Source organism: Oncorhynchus masou, chromosome 33 (genome assembly GCF_036934945.1).
Source record: "Oncorhynchus masou masou isolate Uvic2021 chromosome 33, UVic_Omas_1.1, whole genome shotgun sequence".
Lineage (NCBI taxonomy): Eukaryota > Metazoa > Chordata > Actinopteri > Salmoniformes > Salmonidae > Oncorhynchus > Oncorhynchus masou.
The window spans coordinates 13,556,464-13,576,071 of record NC_088244.1 but is presented as its reverse complement, the minus strand read 5'-3'; the positions used below and the strand labels follow the sequence as shown (position 1 = coordinate 13,576,071).

At 42.2% G+C, this 19,608-nt stretch overlaps 1 protein-coding gene and 4 non-coding genes across 5 annotated transcripts in view; 4 read left to right on the top strand and 1 right to left on the bottom strand.

Annotated features, from left to right (window-relative positions):
- Nucleotides 1–19,608, bottom strand: part of LOC135527862 (NUAK family SNF1-like kinase 1) — a 44,976-nt gene that overhangs the window by 12,037 nt on the left and 13,331 nt on the right. The window contains exons 2-4 of the mRNA XM_064956471.1: nt 15,876–15,996; nt 15,630–15,781; nt 11,695–11,760 (exon numbers count right to left, since the gene is read on the bottom strand). Of these exons, the coding sequence (XP_064812543.1) occupies nt 11,695–11,760; nt 15,630–15,781; nt 15,876–15,996 (339 nt within the window). The remainder of the gene's footprint in view (nt 1–11,694; nt 11,761–15,629; nt 15,782–15,875; nt 15,997–19,608) is intronic.
- Nucleotides 9,054–9,124, top strand: trnag-gcc (transfer RNA glycine (anticodon GCC)). Its single transcript has one exon. It is a non-coding gene; the product is annotated as a tRNA-Gly (tRNA).
- Nucleotides 9,516–9,586, top strand: trnag-gcc (transfer RNA glycine (anticodon GCC)). Its single transcript has one exon. It is a non-coding gene; the product is annotated as a tRNA-Gly (tRNA).
- On the top strand, nt 9,884–9,954 carry trnag-gcc (transfer RNA glycine (anticodon GCC)). Its single transcript has one exon. It is a non-coding gene; the product is annotated as a tRNA-Gly (tRNA).
- trnag-gcc (transfer RNA glycine (anticodon GCC)) lies at nt 11,454–11,524 on the top strand. The gene has a single exon. It is a non-coding gene; the product is annotated as a tRNA-Gly (tRNA).

The following is a 19,608-nucleotide window of genomic DNA, read 5'->3' as shown; positions in this document are numbered from 1 at the left end:
AACTGAGGTGGTGGTTGAAGAACTGAGGTGGTGGTGGTTGAAGAAGCTGAGGTGGTGGTGGTTGAAGAAGCTGAGGTGGTGGTGGTTGAAGAAGCTGAGGTGGTGGTGGTTAAAAGGAGCTGAGGTGGAGGTGATTGAAGGAGCTGAGGTGGAGGTGATTGAAGAAGCTGAGGTGGTGGTGGTTGAAGGAGCTGAGGTGGTGGTGGTGGTGGTGGTGGTGGTTGAAGGAGCTGAGGTGGTGGTGGTGGTTGAAGGAGCTGAGGTGGTGGTGGTTGAAGGAGATGATGTGGTGGTGGTGGTGGTGGTTGAAGGAGCTGAGGTGGTGGTTGAAGAACTGAGGTGGTGGTGGTGGTGGTGGTTGAAGGAGCTGAGGTGGTTGAAGGAGCTGAGGTGGTGGTGGTTGAAGGAGCTGAGGTGGTGGTGATTGAAGGAGCTGAGGTGGAGGTGGTTGAAGGAGCTGAGGTGGAGGTGGTTGAAGGAGCTGAGGTGGAGGTGGTTGAAGGAGCTGAGGTGGAGGTGGTTGAAGGAGCTGAGGTGGAGGTGGTTGAAGGAGCTGAGGTGGAGGTGGTTGAAGGAGCTGAGGTGGTGGTGGTTGAAGGAGCTGAGGTGGTGGTGGTTGAAGGAACTGAGGTGGTGGTGGTTGAAGGAACTGAGGTGGTGGTGGTTGAAGGAGCTGAGGTGGTGGTGGTTGAAGGAGCTGAGGTGGTGGTGGTTGAAGGAGCTGAGGTGGTGGTGGTTGAAGGAGCTGAGGTGGTGGTGGTTGAAGGAGCTGAGGTGGTGGTGGTGGTGGTGGTGGTTGAAGGAGCTGAGGTGGTGGTGGTGGTGGTGGTGGTTGAAGGAGTTGAGGTGGTGGTGGTTGAAGGAGCTGAGGTGGTGGTGGTTGAAGGAGCTGAGGTGGTGGTGGTTGAAGGAGCTGAGGTGGTGGTGGTTGAAGGAGCTGAGGTGGTGGTGGTTGAAGAACTGAGGTGGTGGTTGAAGAACTGAGGTGGTGGTGGTGGTTGAAGAACTGAGGTGGTGGTGGTGGTTGAAGAACTGAGGTGGTGGTGGTGGTTGAAGAAGCTGAGGTGGTGGTGGTGGTTGAAGAAGCTGAGGTGGAGGTGGTTGAAGAAGCTGAGGTGGTGATGGTTGAAGAAGCTGAGGTGGTGATGGTTGAAGAAGCTGAGGTGGTGGTGGTTGAAGAAGCTGAGGTGGTGGTGGTTGAATGAGCTGAGGTGGTGGTGGTTGAAGGAGCTGAGGTGGTGGTGGTTGAAGGAGCTGAGGTGGTGGTGGTGGTTGAAGGAGCTGAGGTGGTGGTGGTGGTTGAAGGAGCTGAGGTGGTGGTCGTGGTTGAAGGAGCTGAGGTGGTGGTGGTGGTGGTGGTTGAAGGAGCTGAGGTGGTGGTGGTGGTGGTTGAAGAACTGAGGTGGTGGTGGTTGAAGAACTGAGGTGGTGGTGGTTGAAGAACTGAGGTGGTGGTGGTTGAAGAACTGAGGTGGTGGTGGTTGAAGAACTGAGGTGGTGGTGGTTGAAGAACTGAGGTGGTGGTGGTTGAAGAACTGAGGTGGTGGTGGTGGTGGTTGAATAACTGAGGTGGTGGTTGAAGAACTGAGGTGGTGGTGGTTGAAGAAGCTGAGGTGGTGGTGGTTAAAAGGAGCTGAGGTGGAGGTGATTGAAGGAGCTGAGGTGGTGGTGGTGGTGGTTGAAGAACTGAGGTGGTGGTGGTGGTGGTTGAAGAACTGAGGTGGTGGTGGTTGAAGAACTGAGGTGGTGGTGGTTGAATAACTGAGGTGGTGGTTGAATAACTGAGGTGGTGGTTGAAGAACTGAGGTGGTGGTGGTTGAAGAAGCTGAGGTGGTGGTGGTTAAAAGGAGCTGAGGTGGAGGTGATTGAAGGAGCTGAGGTGGAGGTGATTGAAGAAGCTGAGGTGGTGGTGGTTGAAGGAGCTGAGGTGGTGGTGGTGGTTGAAGGAGCTGAGGTGGTGGTGGTGGTTGAAGGAGCTGAGGTGGTGGTGGTTGAAGGAGCTGAGGTGGTGGTGGTTGAAGAAGCTGAGGTGGTGATGGTTGAAGAAGCTGAGGTGGTGATGGTTGAAGAGGCTGAGGTGGTGGTGGTTGAAGAAGCTGAGGTGGTGGTGGTTGAAGGATCGGAGGTGGTGGTGGTGGTTGAAGGAGCTGAGGTGGTGGTGGTGGTTGAAGGAGCTGAGGTGGTGGTGGTGGTTGAAGGAGCTGAGGTGGTGGTGGTGGTTGAAGGAGCTGAGGTGGTGGTGGTTGAAGGAGCTGAGGTGGTGGTGGTGGTGGTGGTTGAAGGAGCTGTGGTGGTGGTGGTGGTGGTTGAAGGACTGAGGTGGTGGTTGTTGAAGAACTGAGGTGGTGGTGGTTGAAGAACTGAGGTGGTGGTGGTTGAAGAACTGAGGTGGTGGTGGTGGTGGTTGAAGAACTGAGGTGGTGGTGGTGGTTGAAGAACTGAGGTGGTGGTGGTTGAAGAACTGAGGTGGTGGTTGAATAACTGAGGTGGTGGTGGTGGTGGTTGAATAACTGAGGTGGTGGTTGAAGAACTGAGGTGGTGGTGGTTGAAGAAGCTGAGGTGGTGGTGGTTAAAAGGAGCTGAGGTGGAGGTGATTGAAGGAGCTGAGGTGGAGGTGATTGAAGAAGCTGAGGTGGTGGTGGTTGAAGGAGCTGAGGTGGTGGTGGTGGTTGAAGGAGCTGAGGTGGTGGTGGTTGAAGGAGCTGAGGTGGTGGTGGTTGAAAGAGCTGAGGTGGTGGTGGTGGTTGAAGGAGCTGAGGTGGTGGTGGTGGTTGAAGGAGCTGAGGTGGTGGTGGTTGAAGGAGCTGAGGTGGTGGTGGTTAAAGGAGCTGAGGTGGTGGTGGTTGAAGGAGCTGAGGTGGTGGTGGTGGTGGTTGAAGGAGCTGAGGTGGTGGTGGTGGTGGTGGTGGTTGAAGGAGCTGAGGTGGTGGTGGTGGTTGAAGGAGCTGAGGTGGTGGTGGTTGAAGGAGCTGAGGTGGTGAGGTGGTGGTGGTTGAAGGAGCGAAGGTGGTGAGGTGGTGGTGGTTGAAGGAGCTGAGGTGGTGGTGGTTGAAGGAGCTGAGGTGGTGGTGGTTGAAGAAGCGAAGGTGGTGGTGGTGGTGGTGGTGGTGGTTGAAGGAGCTGAAATGGTGATGGTTGAAGGAGCTAAGATGGTGGTGGTTGAAGGAGCTGAGGTAGTGGTGGTTGTTGAAGGAGCTGAGATGGTGGTGGTGGAAGGAGCTGAGATGGTGGCTTCAAAGGTGATGGTGGTTGAATTCAGGTTGTAACAAAACAAAATGCGGAAAAAGGTCAAGCTGTGAATATTTTCTGAAGGCACTACATACCCAGGAGTAGGGCCACAATTCTTTCATGGCCATATAACAAGATAAATCATAATGTTTTTACAATGCTAAGATTGTAAAAACATGTAGAGGTCAGGATGCCTAAGTCTATGCACTTACAGGATCAGCTTATGGTTGCCATCGATATGCCACAAAGAATTTGGGCCTGCAACTCTGTACTGCCTCCGCCGCTGCTGCATGGCTCTCCTCACAGCTCCCTGGGGGTTGACACGGACCCTCTCTTAACACGGACCCTCTCGCTGGACTCAAACAAACTAAGTTCTTCATTCTGTTCTATCAGCTCTTTAGATCCTCTCATCCAGTTGAGTCTGACAACAGTGAGTAGGACCTGAAGAACTGAAATGAACTAAATACAAAAGAACACAAAGATACATTAATCAGGAATGTGTTCAAATCTAGGGAGGATGTAGAGATCTCCCACTAGTGTTACAATTGCTTTATTCAATTACGATAACTTACCTCATGTGCCACTTGACCACGGAGTGTGACACATTAAGAACAGCTGCCATTTGTCTGATAGCCCATATGACAATCTATGAGGAACTCAAGCTGCTCATTGTTGATCTGATACCGCCTTCCCACCATAGGCGACTAAAATAAAAAATACAATAAATCATTAATGATGATATTATTAACATACACTACTAAAACCTTTTTTAGGTTAAGACTTAGCAACATACAGAATTTAAGAACAGCATTAGAGATAGGCCAACCAAAATGTTTTTCATTGATTGACTTTGCTAGATAAAGGTGCAGACTTGACACAGGACAAGTAAAATGATACAATCTCAGTCTTTGCCACGCATGCAATTCAAAAAAGTATACAATGTAACAACTTGCCATCTTGTTAAGGTTCCCGTTGTTGGATGTCCTTTATGTCTTGCAGGAACTGTACAACAGCTGGCCATCTCTTCATCAATCAAATGACCGCTTGCCCACCGAAGGCTCAGCAACATGGTCTCTAGCCTAAAAAATAGACAGCAGACCCGATTGGTCCAGTGCATTTTCTTTTTGTGTAGCTAAAAACCCTTTAAGTGTTTACTTGTCTAATCTGTGCCAACGCTCAGCGCCTCTGACCTATGATGACAATCGATCATTGACAGGCGATGCAGTTTTAACTACAAACTAGCTAAAAAAGGGTTCTTCTTCTTACAGACATCAATATAGCTACTGTAGTTAGCTGGTTAATGTTTTTATAGATTCTATAACTAGCTATATAATGGACAATTAACGTTAGCTAGCTATCTTGATTTCCATTTAATGTCAATGCCTGGCAGGCAGATCTAGCTAGCTAACGTTTTATATTATCTAGCTACTGTAGCTAGCTAATATTAATTTAAGGTTACCTGGCTATTAATGGCTGAAGTCCATCTCTTCTGTCCGTGACCAGCAGTCTGGTGCAATCACAGATGGTAGATTTGCAATTTTCGACTAAGTGTTAACTAGCTAGCTAATTTTACCTCAAACGAACAGACAGTTGAGCGAACGTGAAGACATACATGAGAGAATGTGCAGTTGGAGAATTGGACGGAGTTCTAATGACCTTTATGCAAATTAAGATCACTCGTGACTAAATATATTACTCATTGCATAAACAGACTGATTCCCAATTCAGAAACAGCCTAATGTATAAACACCATGACCCCTGCAGTCTCCTTGGTATTTAAACATGCATCTGATTTCCTCAGGGAGTGTGTGATTTCGATTCTGATGCAGTGATAAAAAGGCCAGCCCTTATTATGCACTTTCAGCACCCCTGAACTATACGTTTAAGGTACTTGCCCAACACCCCTTACTTTCTCATTAGTGGAACCTACAAGTCACCCCACCTGTATCAACCAATCACAGTTCACCAATCCCTGTGCACCTCACTGAATCCCGCACCTGTCTTCAGAGTGAGATCGTGGTCAGAAGAGAATGGGCTTGTTGGTCTCTTTCTAATCAATCTGTTTGTGACCTGTACTTAAAACCTGTTAGTGATCCCTTCGCGCCAATCCTTTTAGCGAGATCGATTTTGACAACATCCAGTGACATTGCAGAGCGCCAAATTCAAACTACAGAAATATCAATATTCAAGATTCACAAAAATATAAATGTAATATATCAAGATAAATCTTAACTTCTTGTTAATCCAGCCGCAGTGTCAGATTTCAAAAAGGCTTTACGGCGAAAGCAAACCATGCGATTATCTGAGGACAGCACCCCACCATACAAATGCATAACAATCATTTTCAATCAGGCAGGTAGCGACACAAAAGTAAAAAATAACCATATAATTCATGCCTTACTTTTGAAGATCTTCTTCTGTTGGCAGTCCAAAATGTCCTAGAAACATCACAAATGGTCCTTTTGTTCGACAATATCCTTCTTTATATCCCAAAAATGTCCATTTATTTGGCGCGTTTGATTCAGAAATACACCGGTTCCAACTCTCCCAACATGACTACAAAGTATCTAATAAGTTACCTGTAAACTTTGTCCAAACATTTCAAACAATGTTCCTAATCCAACCTCAGGTATCCTAAAATGTAAATAATCAATACAATTTAAGACGGGATAAACTGTTTCCAATACCGGATAAAAACAATGTGAAGCGCATTCCAGTTCACGCTCACCAAACAGTAGAGTCCACATGGAGTGACACTTACAAAGAACAGCCGTACTTCTTCATTTCTCAAAAGAAAAACATCAACCAATTTCTAAAGACTGTTGACATCTAGTGGAAGCCATAGGAACTGCAACCAGGTTCCTATTAAATAGGGCTTCCCATAGAAAACCATTGGGAAATACTATGACCTCAATATTTCTTTCCCCTGGATGGTTTGTCCTCTGGGTTTCGCCTGCCAAATCAGTTTGGTTATACGCACAGACATTATTTTAACCGTTTTAGATACTTTAGAGTGTTTCCTATCCAAATCTACCAATTATATGCATATCCTAGCTTCTGGGCCTGAGTAACAGGCAGTTTACTTTGGGCACGTTTTTCATCCGGACAAGAAAATACTGACCCCAACCCTAAGAAGTTTAAGTAAGTGTAAATACTGTCTGACATGTCTTTGCGTATTTAGTTGTGTGTTGCTTCGACAGTCGAGATATTTACCATGTTTGTTACGTTTATAGAGTCATTCCTTTTCCATGTGCGTCATGCTATTTCTAGCCAGCTAGCCTAGGTGCTAGCAAGTTATGTTAGCTCATAATGCTGTGTACCACATGCCTTGTTTAAGATAGTAAATTCATATTATTCTGTTCATATTGTTAGGTTGTCATATTTTATTATATTGTCTGGTAAGTTAATAGCTGTGTTTATGGACATTTAAAGTAATTTTAGGTAGCACCCTGAACTATTAGCATGTAGCTAATTTAGCCTGTGCCTTTCCTCGTGGTGCAGTTACTATTCCACGATGGCGTTGGTCACATGCAGTTGCACATGCGCAGACCGTAGTCACGTTGCAGTCTCTTTCAGTGGCTTGTCAGTCTACTACTATGTCATTAGATAGACACCTTTCTGTGTTTGCAAAATTGCCGCACGAGGGCGGAAAAAGATCATTTAAAAAAGCCTCTATTTACATGTTGCTTATGAGTGCATTTCACACTACTTTTAGATTATAATTGTATTTTAAGGCTCGTATGAGTGTCCTGCTTAATATGTTTCTATCATCATCGATCAATTAGATCATGTACATTATATAGTACTTTCATATGCTGTATCAAAAATAGTTATTTTGCAAAGATCATAACCAAATATAATCTTAATGACTGTTCAAGAAAGAATCAAAACATCATTGTAAGTGTATGAGAAAAAAGTTATTTTGTTTAGAAGTATTAAAAACGTACATCTAGGTTATGTTGAAAGGGCGTACATGGTGATAACTTTCTTACTGCCGCCAAGTGTCAAGTGCATATGTGCGTGACGTCAGTGTGTTGTATTTGTAAAAATAAATTGAGCCTTTATTTAACCAGGTAGGCTAGTTGAGAACAAGTTCTCATTTACAACTGCGACCTGGCCAAGATAAAGCAAAGCAGTGCGACACAAACAACAACACAGAGTTACACATGGAATTAACAAGAGTACAGTCAATAACACAATAGAAAAAAATAAAGTCTATATACAAGTGTGTGCAAATGGCGTGGGGAGGTGAGGCAATAAATAGGCAATGGTAGAAAGTAATTACAATTTAGCAGATTAACACTGGAGTGATATCTGTAAGGTAAGGGACAATAAAGTACATCTAATCTTATAGCCCAATTTGTAGCCTATGTTTTTACACTTAGCTATTATCCTGCCACTGTAGCAGTATTGCAATTGCTATTAGTAGGCCGTCATTGTAAATAAGAATTTGTTCTTAACTGTCTTGCCTAGTTAAATAAAGGTAAAATAAAAATATGAGGAAAGGAGCATTCTACAGCGTAGGAACAAAATGTGCAGTGCATATTCTGCTGTCCTATTGCGCATGCAACTGTTTGCAATAACGTCTTTGTTATAATATCCAAAACGGAAGTGGCAATTTCACCTATTAATGAATCCAGCTTCAAACATGAGAGGAGAATATGCTGAACTGGCCTTGAATCAGTGTCTCAGGGAAACTTCCTCCCTTGTCTATCTCATGCATACCATACAGAATGGCATTTTCCGCATTGGTCTGAATAATACCCACTGTGGTGAGGAAGTATGGAAGCTGCTGAGAGAAAAGTACGTAGTCTGTTTTCTTTAACTCTTAGCCAGTGTGTGTGACTTTTATTAAAACCCTCTGCTTTCCCAGATTTGCAGATTCCGTGTATTCCCTCGCGCCGTGCAACCATATAAGGGGAGTACCGGCCATAAAAGGAATGGAATGACTTCAGGGCTGGGTTATAGGAACTGACACCATGTCTTTAGGCTGGTTCTTAGCGCATGCCTTCACAATGCAGCACATTTCACAGCTTTGGCTTTCAGTCAACACAAAGTTATTTTATTGTGTTTGCTAGCTTGACAGCTAAAACTAACAATGAAATAAATGATCAATAAGTATTTGTCTCAAACATTAATCTGTAGTGATGGGCACCGATATGGAAAGTCCATATCAGCTGCATTTTTTCATTTGATATCAATATAATATATGAATATAAGAAAGACTTTACTGTAGGCTACATATTGTTTATCCCAGTTGCAATAAAAATAGAAAAAAACATGGCAACTGTGTTCAGTTTTTTGTCAACTTTCATATCTCTGTGAAGTCCAGTCAACTGGTTACCCATTAGGCCAGGTGTGAATGTTCTTGGACTCTAAAACCTACCCAAACAGTTTGAATACAATGGGAAGCCCATCTGCTGTTTATATCTAATCAGCAGGCAATTAACTATGCTATGATAGGAGCAGATGACAATGTCTGTGAGAGGGTTTTGCGCATGGAACTGTCATGTATGCTTGTTTACGTAATTATTGTATATTAACAGGAAGGATGAACCATTATTACTATATGCCTTGCAACTGCATTTTCTCACTCATCCTCAATGGTTCAGAAAGAGGTCTAGGGAAGTGGAATTGAGTGTCTGACAAACTTGGTTCTAATCATCCAGTCAACATCTTCCTTCTCCCCCTCCCTCTCTTTCACTTAAATTAAATTCATAGCTTTATTGACATGGGAAACATGTGGTTACATTGCCATAGTAAGTGAAATAGATAATAAACAAACACAAATCACACTGACAGACGCTGAAAATTACATAACCAAGGCATTGGTGGTTCAGTGGTAGAATTCTCGCCTGCCACGCGGGAGGCCCGGGTTCGATTCCCGGCCAATGCAGGGACATTTTTTGAAGTGTTGTTGAATATTCTCATAGAAGTAATATGTACATGTATTTATTTACACATTTTTAAATAGCAGCTACATGTTACATGCTTCTTTATAAATTATTATATGGATTACATTTGAAACTCAAGTTAATTATGGCTATAGCTCTGGAATCATTCTTTTAAGATCCCTCCGGTATCTCAAATAAGTTTATTTTCAAATCCATGTCGTAAACAGGCTGATGTCCACAATCAGACATAACTCATACTGCCTTTCAAAACAACTACTTTACATTTTTCACAAATGCCTTCATTCCCATCTGCTCGCCCCCCAACTTGACCCGTCATCCCCTCTGTGTTTTCCTGTTATATCAGTATTGGGAACGAAATTTTACTCCATCAAAGCATTGGTGGTTCAGTGGTAGAATTCTCGCCTGCCACGCGGGAGGCCCGGGTTCGATTCCCGGCCAATGCAGGAATATTTTTTGAAGTGTTGTTGAATATTCTCATAGAAGTAATATGTACATGTATTTATTTACACATTTTTAAATAGCAGCTACATGTTACATGCATCCTTATAAATGATCATATGGATTACATTTGAAACTCAAGTTAATTATGGCTATAGCTCTGGAATCATTCTTTTTAGATCCCTCCGGGATCTCAGATAAGTTTATTTTCAAACCCACATCGGAAACAGGCTGATGTCCCGTCATCCCCTCTGTATTTTCCTATTATATCACTATTGGGAACGAAGTATTACTACATCAAAGCATTGGTGGTTCAGTGGTAGAATTCTCGCCTGCCACGCGGGAGGCCCGGGTTCGATTCCCGGCCAATGCATGTATGTTTTTTCAAAAGTATTTTAGGATCTACTCACAGAAATAAGTTGCATTTTGGGTTCTACCCACGTAAGTAAATTTTGTCCCATTATATAAATTAAGTACCATGTATTTGTTTACATACACTACATGTTCAAAAGTATGTGGACACCCACTCCTTGAAAATCTAATTCCATTATCAGGGTTGCAGGTGTAATTGAAGGATACAGTGAAAATCTTAGGCTTCGAGCTTCAACATGCAGGGCGAGTGAAATAAAATAATGAACATTGTAATAAATACAATATAGAAGTAGCACTATATACAGTGATGAATAAATAAATGTCCCTTGGGGTGGAGGCAGAGCAAAGACTAGAAGTCGACCGATTATTGGAGGACCAAAAAAAGCAGATACCGATTAATCGGCCGATATATATATATATATTTGTAATAATCACAATTGCAACAATACTGAATGAATAATGAACATTTTTATTTGAACTTAATATAATACATCAATAAAATCTATTTAGTCTCAAATAAATAATAAAACATGTTCAATTTGGTTTAAATAATGCAAAAAACACAGTGTTGGAGAAGAAAGTAAAAGTGCAATATGTGCCATGTAAAATTGCTAACGTTTAAGTTCCTTGCTCAGAACATGAGAACATATGAAAGCTGGTGGTTCCTTTTATTAACATGAGTCTTTAATATTCCCAGTTAAGAAGTTTTAGGTTGTAGTTATTATAGGAATATTTCTCTCTATACCATTTGTATTTCATAGACCTTTGACTAGTGCCAGCCTAATCTCGGGAGTTGGTAGGCTTGAAGTCATAAACAGCGCTGTGCTTCAAGCATTGCGAAAAGCTGCTGGCAAACGGAGGAATGTACGGTTTGAATGAATGCTTACAAGCCTGTTGCTGCCTACCACCGCTCAGTCAGACTGCTCTGTCAAATATCAAATCATAGACTTAATTATAACTTAATAACACACAGAAATACGAGCCTCAGGTCATTAATATGGTCAAATCCAGAAACTACCATTTTGAAAACAAAACGTTTATTCTTTCAGTGAAATACGGAACTGTTCCGTATTTTATCAAACGGGTGGCAACCCTAAGTCTAAATATTGCTGTTCATTGCACAACCTTCAATGTTATGCCATAATTATGTAAGATTCTGGCAAATTAATTACAGTTTTTGTTAGGAAGAAAGAAATGGTCTTCACACAGTTCGCAACGAGCCAGGCAAACCAAACTGCTGCATATACGCTGACTCTGCTTCGACATGAACGCAAGAGAAGTGACACAATTTTAGGCACCGCATTGATTATATGCAACGCAGGACAAGCTAGTTAAACTAGTAATATCAACCATGTGTAGTTTACTAGTGACTATGTTAAGATTGATTTGTTTTTGATAAGATAAGTTTAAGTCTTTCTCTCCTATTTACAACTCCTCCTTTCTGCTTCATGCCACCCCCACTGTGTTGTGAGGCCTGGAATAAACTATCATAGCAGCTCAGCATTGGTGGTTCAGTGGTAGAATTCTCGCCTGCCACGCGGGAGGCCCGGGTTCGATTCCCGGCCAATGCAGGCATATCCTTTTAAAATAACTACCCTTTACACTCACTGGATGACAGGTTTTGAACAGGCACAAGGTCTGCACCATAAGCGGGAAAATCTGTAGAATCACATTTTCAATATACCAATAGGAGGGTTCGATTTTAACCAATTAATTTTGTTAGTTCTTTGTGTGTTCTCACCTTGACGTTCAGGTCCTGGTCTAGTAGAATGTTCTCCAGCTTCAGATCTCGATGGACCACACCATTCTGAAGGAGAGGGAAAGAGACAATCAAGTAAAGTACCACTATTACACACATATCTTTACACACGCACAGATTCTTCACCCCCTTGATGTTTTTCTAGGAAGACACTGCTGTGTTGATTTAGGAACTAGAGAGCAGATGACATTTACACAAACATAGCCTGAATACATAAGTGGAGGTCCAGTGTGTGTTTGTGTTTTGTGTGTGATATCAATCATTTTGTAACACAGTCGCTGTATAGAGATTCAAGAGAAATAGGGAACAGATGAAGAGAACAAAAGACCAGCTTAAAAGAGGAGAGATGAAAATGTAATTGTCTAATTGACATTGAAAGGTCATTCTCATGATATGAGTGTTTGATTCAATGATTAATCCACGAGCATACAGTACTGGTGAATGGTCAACAGTATACAGTCAGTGTGTGTAAACCTTGTCTGTGTTTGTTAGTCGATTCCTAGCCTGGGCTTTGTTTAGTTATTGTTTCTGTCTTTCAGTTAGCTTTCCTTAATTATTTTGGATTGTTCTGTTATCCCTCCTTCTGTCTTTCATTGTATTATCACAATTAACAATCCATCTCTATAACAAACCCAACATGTACAGATGAATTCGCTAATGTAGTATAACGATATTGAAGAGAGAAAGAGGGGGTATAAGAGTTTGCTACAGAAAAATATGAATAGCACAGCAGAGGTCAATTCAGGCGAAGAGTGAATGTGAGAGAGCGAATAAGATAAAGAGGAGGGGGAGAGAGAGACTGAGACATGAATAGGGAAAGAGAGAGGTTTATGTGGCGTGTCCTTTAAAAACGTTCATTTCCCCTGAAGCCTAAATACTTCCTGCTAAAGCTGCATACCTCAGAAGCATTCTAAATAATTCACGCGTTCCGGAACACTCATGTCTATTTTAGAACACCATTTGAGGTCAGACAACTAGAGGATGCAGCATCGAGCTCCAAAGCTAAAATAGCGAGGGGTCTTTTTTGTTCTTCATTCAAATGTAGTGGTTTGAGATTGGGGGATTATTTAGCCATCTGGTGTTAAGCAGTATCAGCTATGAGCTAGCTCTGGTGTGCACACATGTATGTGGTTTATTCCACTGAAGAGCTTAATCCCAAAACTCTGCCAAGAGGTGTTCACTATTTCCTAAGTCTCCTATTTCCTCAATTTCTGCACCAACTAGGAAATTTAGCTTTTTAACTTTTATCACGACACAATTCTATAAACTAAGAAAGTGAAATGTCCGAATAATAGTAGAGAAGGATTTATTTCAGCTTTTATTTCTTTCATCACATTCCCAGTGGGTTAGAAGTTTACATACACTCAATTAGTATTTGGTAGCATTGCCTTTAAATTGTTAAACTTGGGTCAAACGTTTCAGGTAGCCTTCCACAAGCTTCCCACAATAAGTTGGGTGAATTTTTGCCCATTCCTCCTGACAGAGCTGGTGTAACAGAGTCAGGTGTGTAGGGCTCCTTGCTTGCACACAATTTTTCAGTTCTGTCCACAAATGTTCTATAGGATTGAGGTCAGGGCTTTGTGATGGCCACTCCAATACCTTGACTTTGTTGTCCTTTAGCCATTTTGCCACCACTTTGGAAGTATGCTTGGGGTCATTGTTCATTTGGAAGACCCATTTGCGACCAAGCTTTAACTTCCTGACTGATGTCTTGAGATGTTGCTTCAATATATCCACATAATTTTCCTGCCTCATGATGCAACCTATTTTGTGAAGAGCACCAGTCCCTCCTGCAGCAAAGCACAACCACAACATGATGCTGCCACCCCCATGCATCACGGTTGGGATGGTGTTCTTCGGCTTGCAAGCCTCCCCCTTTTCCTCCAAACACATTCAATGGTCATTATGGCCAGACAGTTCTATTTTTCTTTCATCAGACCAGAGGACATTTCTCCAAAAAGTATGATCTTTGTCCCCATCTGCAGTTACAAACTGTAGTATGGCTTTTTTTATGTCGGTTTTGGAGCAGTGGCTTCTTCCTTGCTGAGTGGCCTTTCAGGTTATGTCGATATAGGACTCATTTTAATGTGGATATAGATATTTTTGTACCGGTTTCCTCCAGCATCTTCACAAGGTTCTTTGCTGTTCTTCTGGGATTGATTTGCACTTTTCGCACCAAAGTATGTTCATCTCTAGGAGACAGAACGCGTCTCCTTCCTGAGCGGTATGTCGGCATGGTCCCATGATGTTTATATTTGCATACTATTGTTTGTACAGATGAACGTGGTACCTTCAGGCGTTTGGGAATTGCTCTCAAGGATGAACCAGACTTGTGGAGGTCTTGGCTGATTTCTTTTGATTTTCCCATGATGTCAAGCAAAGAGGCATTGAGTTTGAAGGTAGGCCTTGAAATACATCCACAGTACACCTCCACTTGACTCAAATTATGTCAATTAGCCTATCAGAAGCTTCTAAAGCCATGACATCATTTTCTGAAATTTTCCAAGCTGTTTAAATGCAGAGTCAACTTAGTGTATGTAAACTTCTGACCCTCTGGAATTGTGATAGTGAGTTTTAAGTGAAATAATCTGTCTGTAAACAATTGTTGGAAAAATGATTTGTGCCATGCACAAAGTAGATGTCCTAACCGACTTGCCAAAACTATAGTTTGTTAACAAGAAATTTGTGGAATTGTTCTTAACCGACTTGCCTCGTTAAATAAAGGTGGAGTGGTTGAAAAACAAGTTTTAATGACTCCAACATAAGTGTATGTAAACGTCTGACTTCAACTGTAATTCTCCTTTGACCCACAAAGTTTTCCTCTGGTATTAGGAGTAGGATTTTGTGGGTTTAGCTGTGCAATGTTTGCCTGTTGCTTCATTTCACACCCTGAGAAGAGAAACTGCAGTGATCAGGATTTTTTGGGATTAGCTCACAGGTGGCTTGTGTCACCTTAACTGGGGAGGACAACCTATTGTATTGGCTGGAACGGAATTAATGGTATCAAACACATGGTTTACAAATGTTTTAATATCACTCCATTCACTCTATTTCAGCCATTATTATGAGCCGTCCTCCCCTCACCAGCCTCCTGTGGCTTAGCAGCACCATGTTTGCCTGTTGCTCCGTTTTACACTAAGTGGGTTAATTGCAACCAACATTGAGCACTGCCTCAACATGAGGTGAACTCTCGTTAAACCATAAATATGTGCTACCGGTACCAAAATGTTATGATACTTATGATACCAACATTTTAGAATACGTAGTACGTAGTACCGTTTTATATAGTACACTGAATTTGTTCCTCCAACCAATCAAAAGAACCCGCTGGGCAACAGCAGCTTGTCTCTTAATGTGCCAGCCCACTTGTCTTGTATGCCAATATAACGTGCGGCATATGTCATCAACCAGTAACATCCCTGTAGAGGTCGACCGATTAATCGGAATGGCCGATTAATTCGGGCGATTTCAAGTTTTCATAACAATCGGAAATCGGTATTTTTGGAACCGTGAGTTTTGTGATCCGTTGCACCACTACTGTCTAGCAATGATTAACAACCAGCTTGACAGAGCTTGAAGAGTTTAAAAAATAATAAATGGGTAAATATTGTGCAGTCCAGGTGTGCAAAGCTCTAAGTGACTTACCCAGAAAGACAGCTGCTAAAGGTGATTCTAACATGTATTGACTCTGGGTTGAATACTTAGCCAATAGCTAATCAAGATATATTAGTGTTTTATTTCACATTATAAATAAATAAAAAATGATAATCGTCGACCTTGACAGAGCACACGCAGACATAGGATTCATCACATTATTTAGCAAATAATTATGCTAATTGAAATACAAAGATTGCGTGTGCGTGTGAACGCTCATGCATTTCTGTGTGAGCCTGTGCAGCTTGCATGTGTGTGTTTACCGTGTGGCAGTAGTGCACGGCGGAGGTGATTTGTCTGAAGATGTCTCTGGCTTCTGTCTCCACCAGTCTCCTCCTCTCATTGACGTAGTCATACAACTCCCCTCTGCTGGCGTACTCCATCACTATCACTATCTTATCACGACTCTCAAACACTACACAGGACAGGGAGAGCACAGACAAAGGTTACATTGTGTGTGTACGTATGCGTGTTTTCCTTTCAGTGTGTGTGTGTGTGTGTATTCTCACCCTCGTGGAAGCGTATGATGTAGGGGTGTTTGAGGGCGGAGGTGATTTCTATCTCTCTCTGGATATGAACTCTGTCCAGATCATCAGTGATGCTCTCCTTACGAATCAACTTGATGGCCACCTGAGAACACACAACACCAGACACACACAGCGTTAGACCTCATTACGGTTACACACACCTCCGAGCTACAAACACACCACACAGACAGACACACTTAAGAATGTTAATGGCACAGGCACACACACAAACGATACAATGCTAGACATTGCTAGGTGACGCACATCTGCACAAACAAAGTTAATTCATAGTCAATATGATGATGCTCATAAATCAATGAACACAGTGTCACTGGGTAGCGTTGGCAACCTCTTCTCTTCTGGTCGATAGAGTAGTCTTTCTTCTATCTGGTTTATAGCGTAGGCTAAAAATCACATACTGTGAGCTAGTGATGGGTGAAAAAAAATCAAGTTATATATCGGGATATTATTTTTGACAATATATTGTATAGTTTTGACAATATTGCAATATTATTTTTGCGCTAGTTGGCAATACTTGCACCAAAACTCCAGTATGTTTCCTTCATAGCTTGTTCTTCATCTTGTTTTTAAACAGGGAGCCAATTTGTTTTCAGCACTTATTTCAATGACTAATCAAAACTCGTTTTCTCATGGCTCTCTTTTCCCTCTGCAACAGACATGGTGAGTGAGCAATTTGTTTGAAACAGCGAATTGCAATAAAATCACAGTATCGAATCGCAATAAAATCACAGTATCGAATCGCAATAAAATCACAGTATCGAATCGCAATACATATTGTATCGGCACCTAAGTAACGTGATAACATCGTATCTTGAGGTCCCTGGAAATTCCCAGCCTTACCATGATCCAGGCGTAACCATGGTGATACTTTATTTGTCCCTGTTGTCCGTCTGTCCAGGGTTTGGTCCCAGCAACAAGAGATTCCTCACTAGTTAAATCCCCGGCCAACACTTAATTCATTCACTCTTCCTTATTTCGTTCAAACTTAATTAATCTCATTAAGGAAGACAGGCAAACACTGACAATCACACAATTCACAAGTTTGCAAACACAGAAGTAAAGTCCCTGGGTAGAGGTGATACTTGGTGTTTAGGGGTGAAGGGTGACTGCAGGCAGAAGCTGCAGTGTTCATACACTGTTCACTTAATCTCACACACACTCAAGCCCCAAAACCCCTGGCACACACACACACCCCTGAAAATGTTTTGTGTGAAGCTTCAACCTGATACGTAATATTTATTCAACCCTGTGGCATTATATCAACCACTAGGGTTCTCAAAGCTAGCACTCTCTCGCTCTCTGAGGACCACTGTTCTTCCAGTTGGGTCACAGTTCTAGAATTCTCAGCTGCCGGAAAGAACTCTGGGACATCAGAAGATGGTATTCACACGCTCTCTGGGCCAACACAGTTACAAAACACACACATATCCACACACACTCCAGGGACTCTCTGACTTAGATACTCATGCTTGCTTGATCAGCCACCAGAGATCCATGTCTTGTAAACTGTGTGGACGTGCGAGCAGGGTAATGTCCCACTCGAGAGAACAGTGATGTAACCACACCTCGGAGTTTCCCTACAGACTCCACGTCTCATCTGATCATGTAGGGGATTGTTTGTATGTATGTATGTATGTGTGAGAGAGAGAGAGAGAGAGAGAGAGAGAGAGAGAGAAAATGTATGTGTGTGAGCGCATGCCTGTGTTCATTGAACTATTAGTCAAAGTATCTGAATGACCTCTAAAAATATGTGGATCATTTCAATCATTTGTTTGTGTAAAATACTGAAGGCTGATCCGGGAGGACCATGAATAACAAGTATTACTAGATAGATACATGTGCCAGAGTATACGGTTCAGCCACCACTGTCACGGCTTTCGTTGTGGGAAGGAGGAGCGCACCAAAATGCAGCGTAGTTGTGATTCATTTTATTTAATAAGGAAACTATACACGATTAAACTAACAAAATAACAAACGTATGAAAACCGAAACCAGCCCTATCTGGTGCAAACCACAGAGACAGGAACAATCACCCACAAACACACAGTAAAAACCCAGGCTACCTAAATATGGTTCCCAATCAGAGACAATGACTAACACCTGCCCCTGATTGAGAACCATATCAGGCCAAACACAGAAATAGACAAACAAGACATCCAACATAGAATGCCCACTCAGATCACACCCTGACCAACCAAAACATAGAAACATACAAAGTAAACTATGGCCAGGGCGTGACAACCACAGCTCTGTCGGGTATGGAACGCCATTTGGGTCTTTGCGTGTCAAGAAATATACACGTCAATTAACACTATCTGACATGTAAAATAAGCTTGACCCGAATATGAGTGTACGTCACATAATCATTTAACACGCTCATACATTTTTACATAGTTATTACACATTGATGACACTATAACTCGTATTCTATGTCACAACGATTCACCCATACGTATGCTATGATGCTGGTAAAGGTTTTTGTCTGGCGCCCGTGACGCTGCCGGATGAGCGCACACACTTTCCCCAAGCTTTGGACAGTGCTGGTCGTAAAAAAGGCTAGCTAGCTGAAGGATGCACACAATGTTCTTCCCCAAAAACATACCAAAACGACATTGCTCGGTAGTTAGCTAGCTAGGTTAAGTGTCGTCATCTAAAATACCCATACATTTATAAGACAGTTTTTATTTGATTAATGGTGGTCGATGTGGGTCCCACCATAGCTAGCCACAATAAGGATTAGCCACAATAGTGGAATTTGAGGTTTGCCTTCAAAATGAAAGTCATGCAAATAATACAGAGTGAAATCATGCCATAATGGAACAACATATCATGCGAAACGAGGTTGGAATGTTCTTATATAAATTCAACAAAAGACAATATTTTGTTAATTTCACAAAGATCTGTTGAAATCACATTGGATGTATTAGACTTTAGAATTTCATTGGGGACATACTTATTTCACTGTTCAGCCTTACCTATAGATTGTGGATCAATGACATGGGATGGGGTATCAGTCTACTCAGTGACAGCCAGAGAACATTAACTGTGAATTGAGCCACATTTATTGTACCAGTTAACCTACTATGTGAATTGAACACTATTCCAGAGGAAAAACTGTACAAAGTGGATGTTTTGGAGCCTGATAACTCTTGAGGAGGACTTTGGGGAAAAAAGCACTTGGGTACTGAGTAGGCTGATATCCCATTTCATTGATCCCCAATCTTTAGGTAAGGCTGTACAGTGCAATATGAATGTCAATATGCACAATAGGGTGAATGGGGTGGTTTCCCACAGCCAAAGTCCCACAATAAGAGCTACGACGCTAATATTTCCGTAAACTCTTCACCGTTGTGTTCTCTGGGTGTCACCGAGTAGACTGATACTCCATTTCATTGGTCCACATTCCAAAACTCCAACCATGTTTAACATGATCAAGTCAAAATATGGCAACATCTGTATCGAAGATATTTGCAAACATTTTTGATCTTGCTCGTTTGATCCTGAACTAATTTCAAATGCTCACTCAGATTCACATTCGGTCGAACAAATAGTGCCTTATTAAGAACGCGGTATTGTACAGCTTAGACGGTGATCGTAATGGTTGAGCTTGGCTTGCGCACACATCATTCTATAATAGAATCGTGTTATATTTGACGTTTTAAATTAAAAGCTTATGTGGCGCATCAAATAGTGT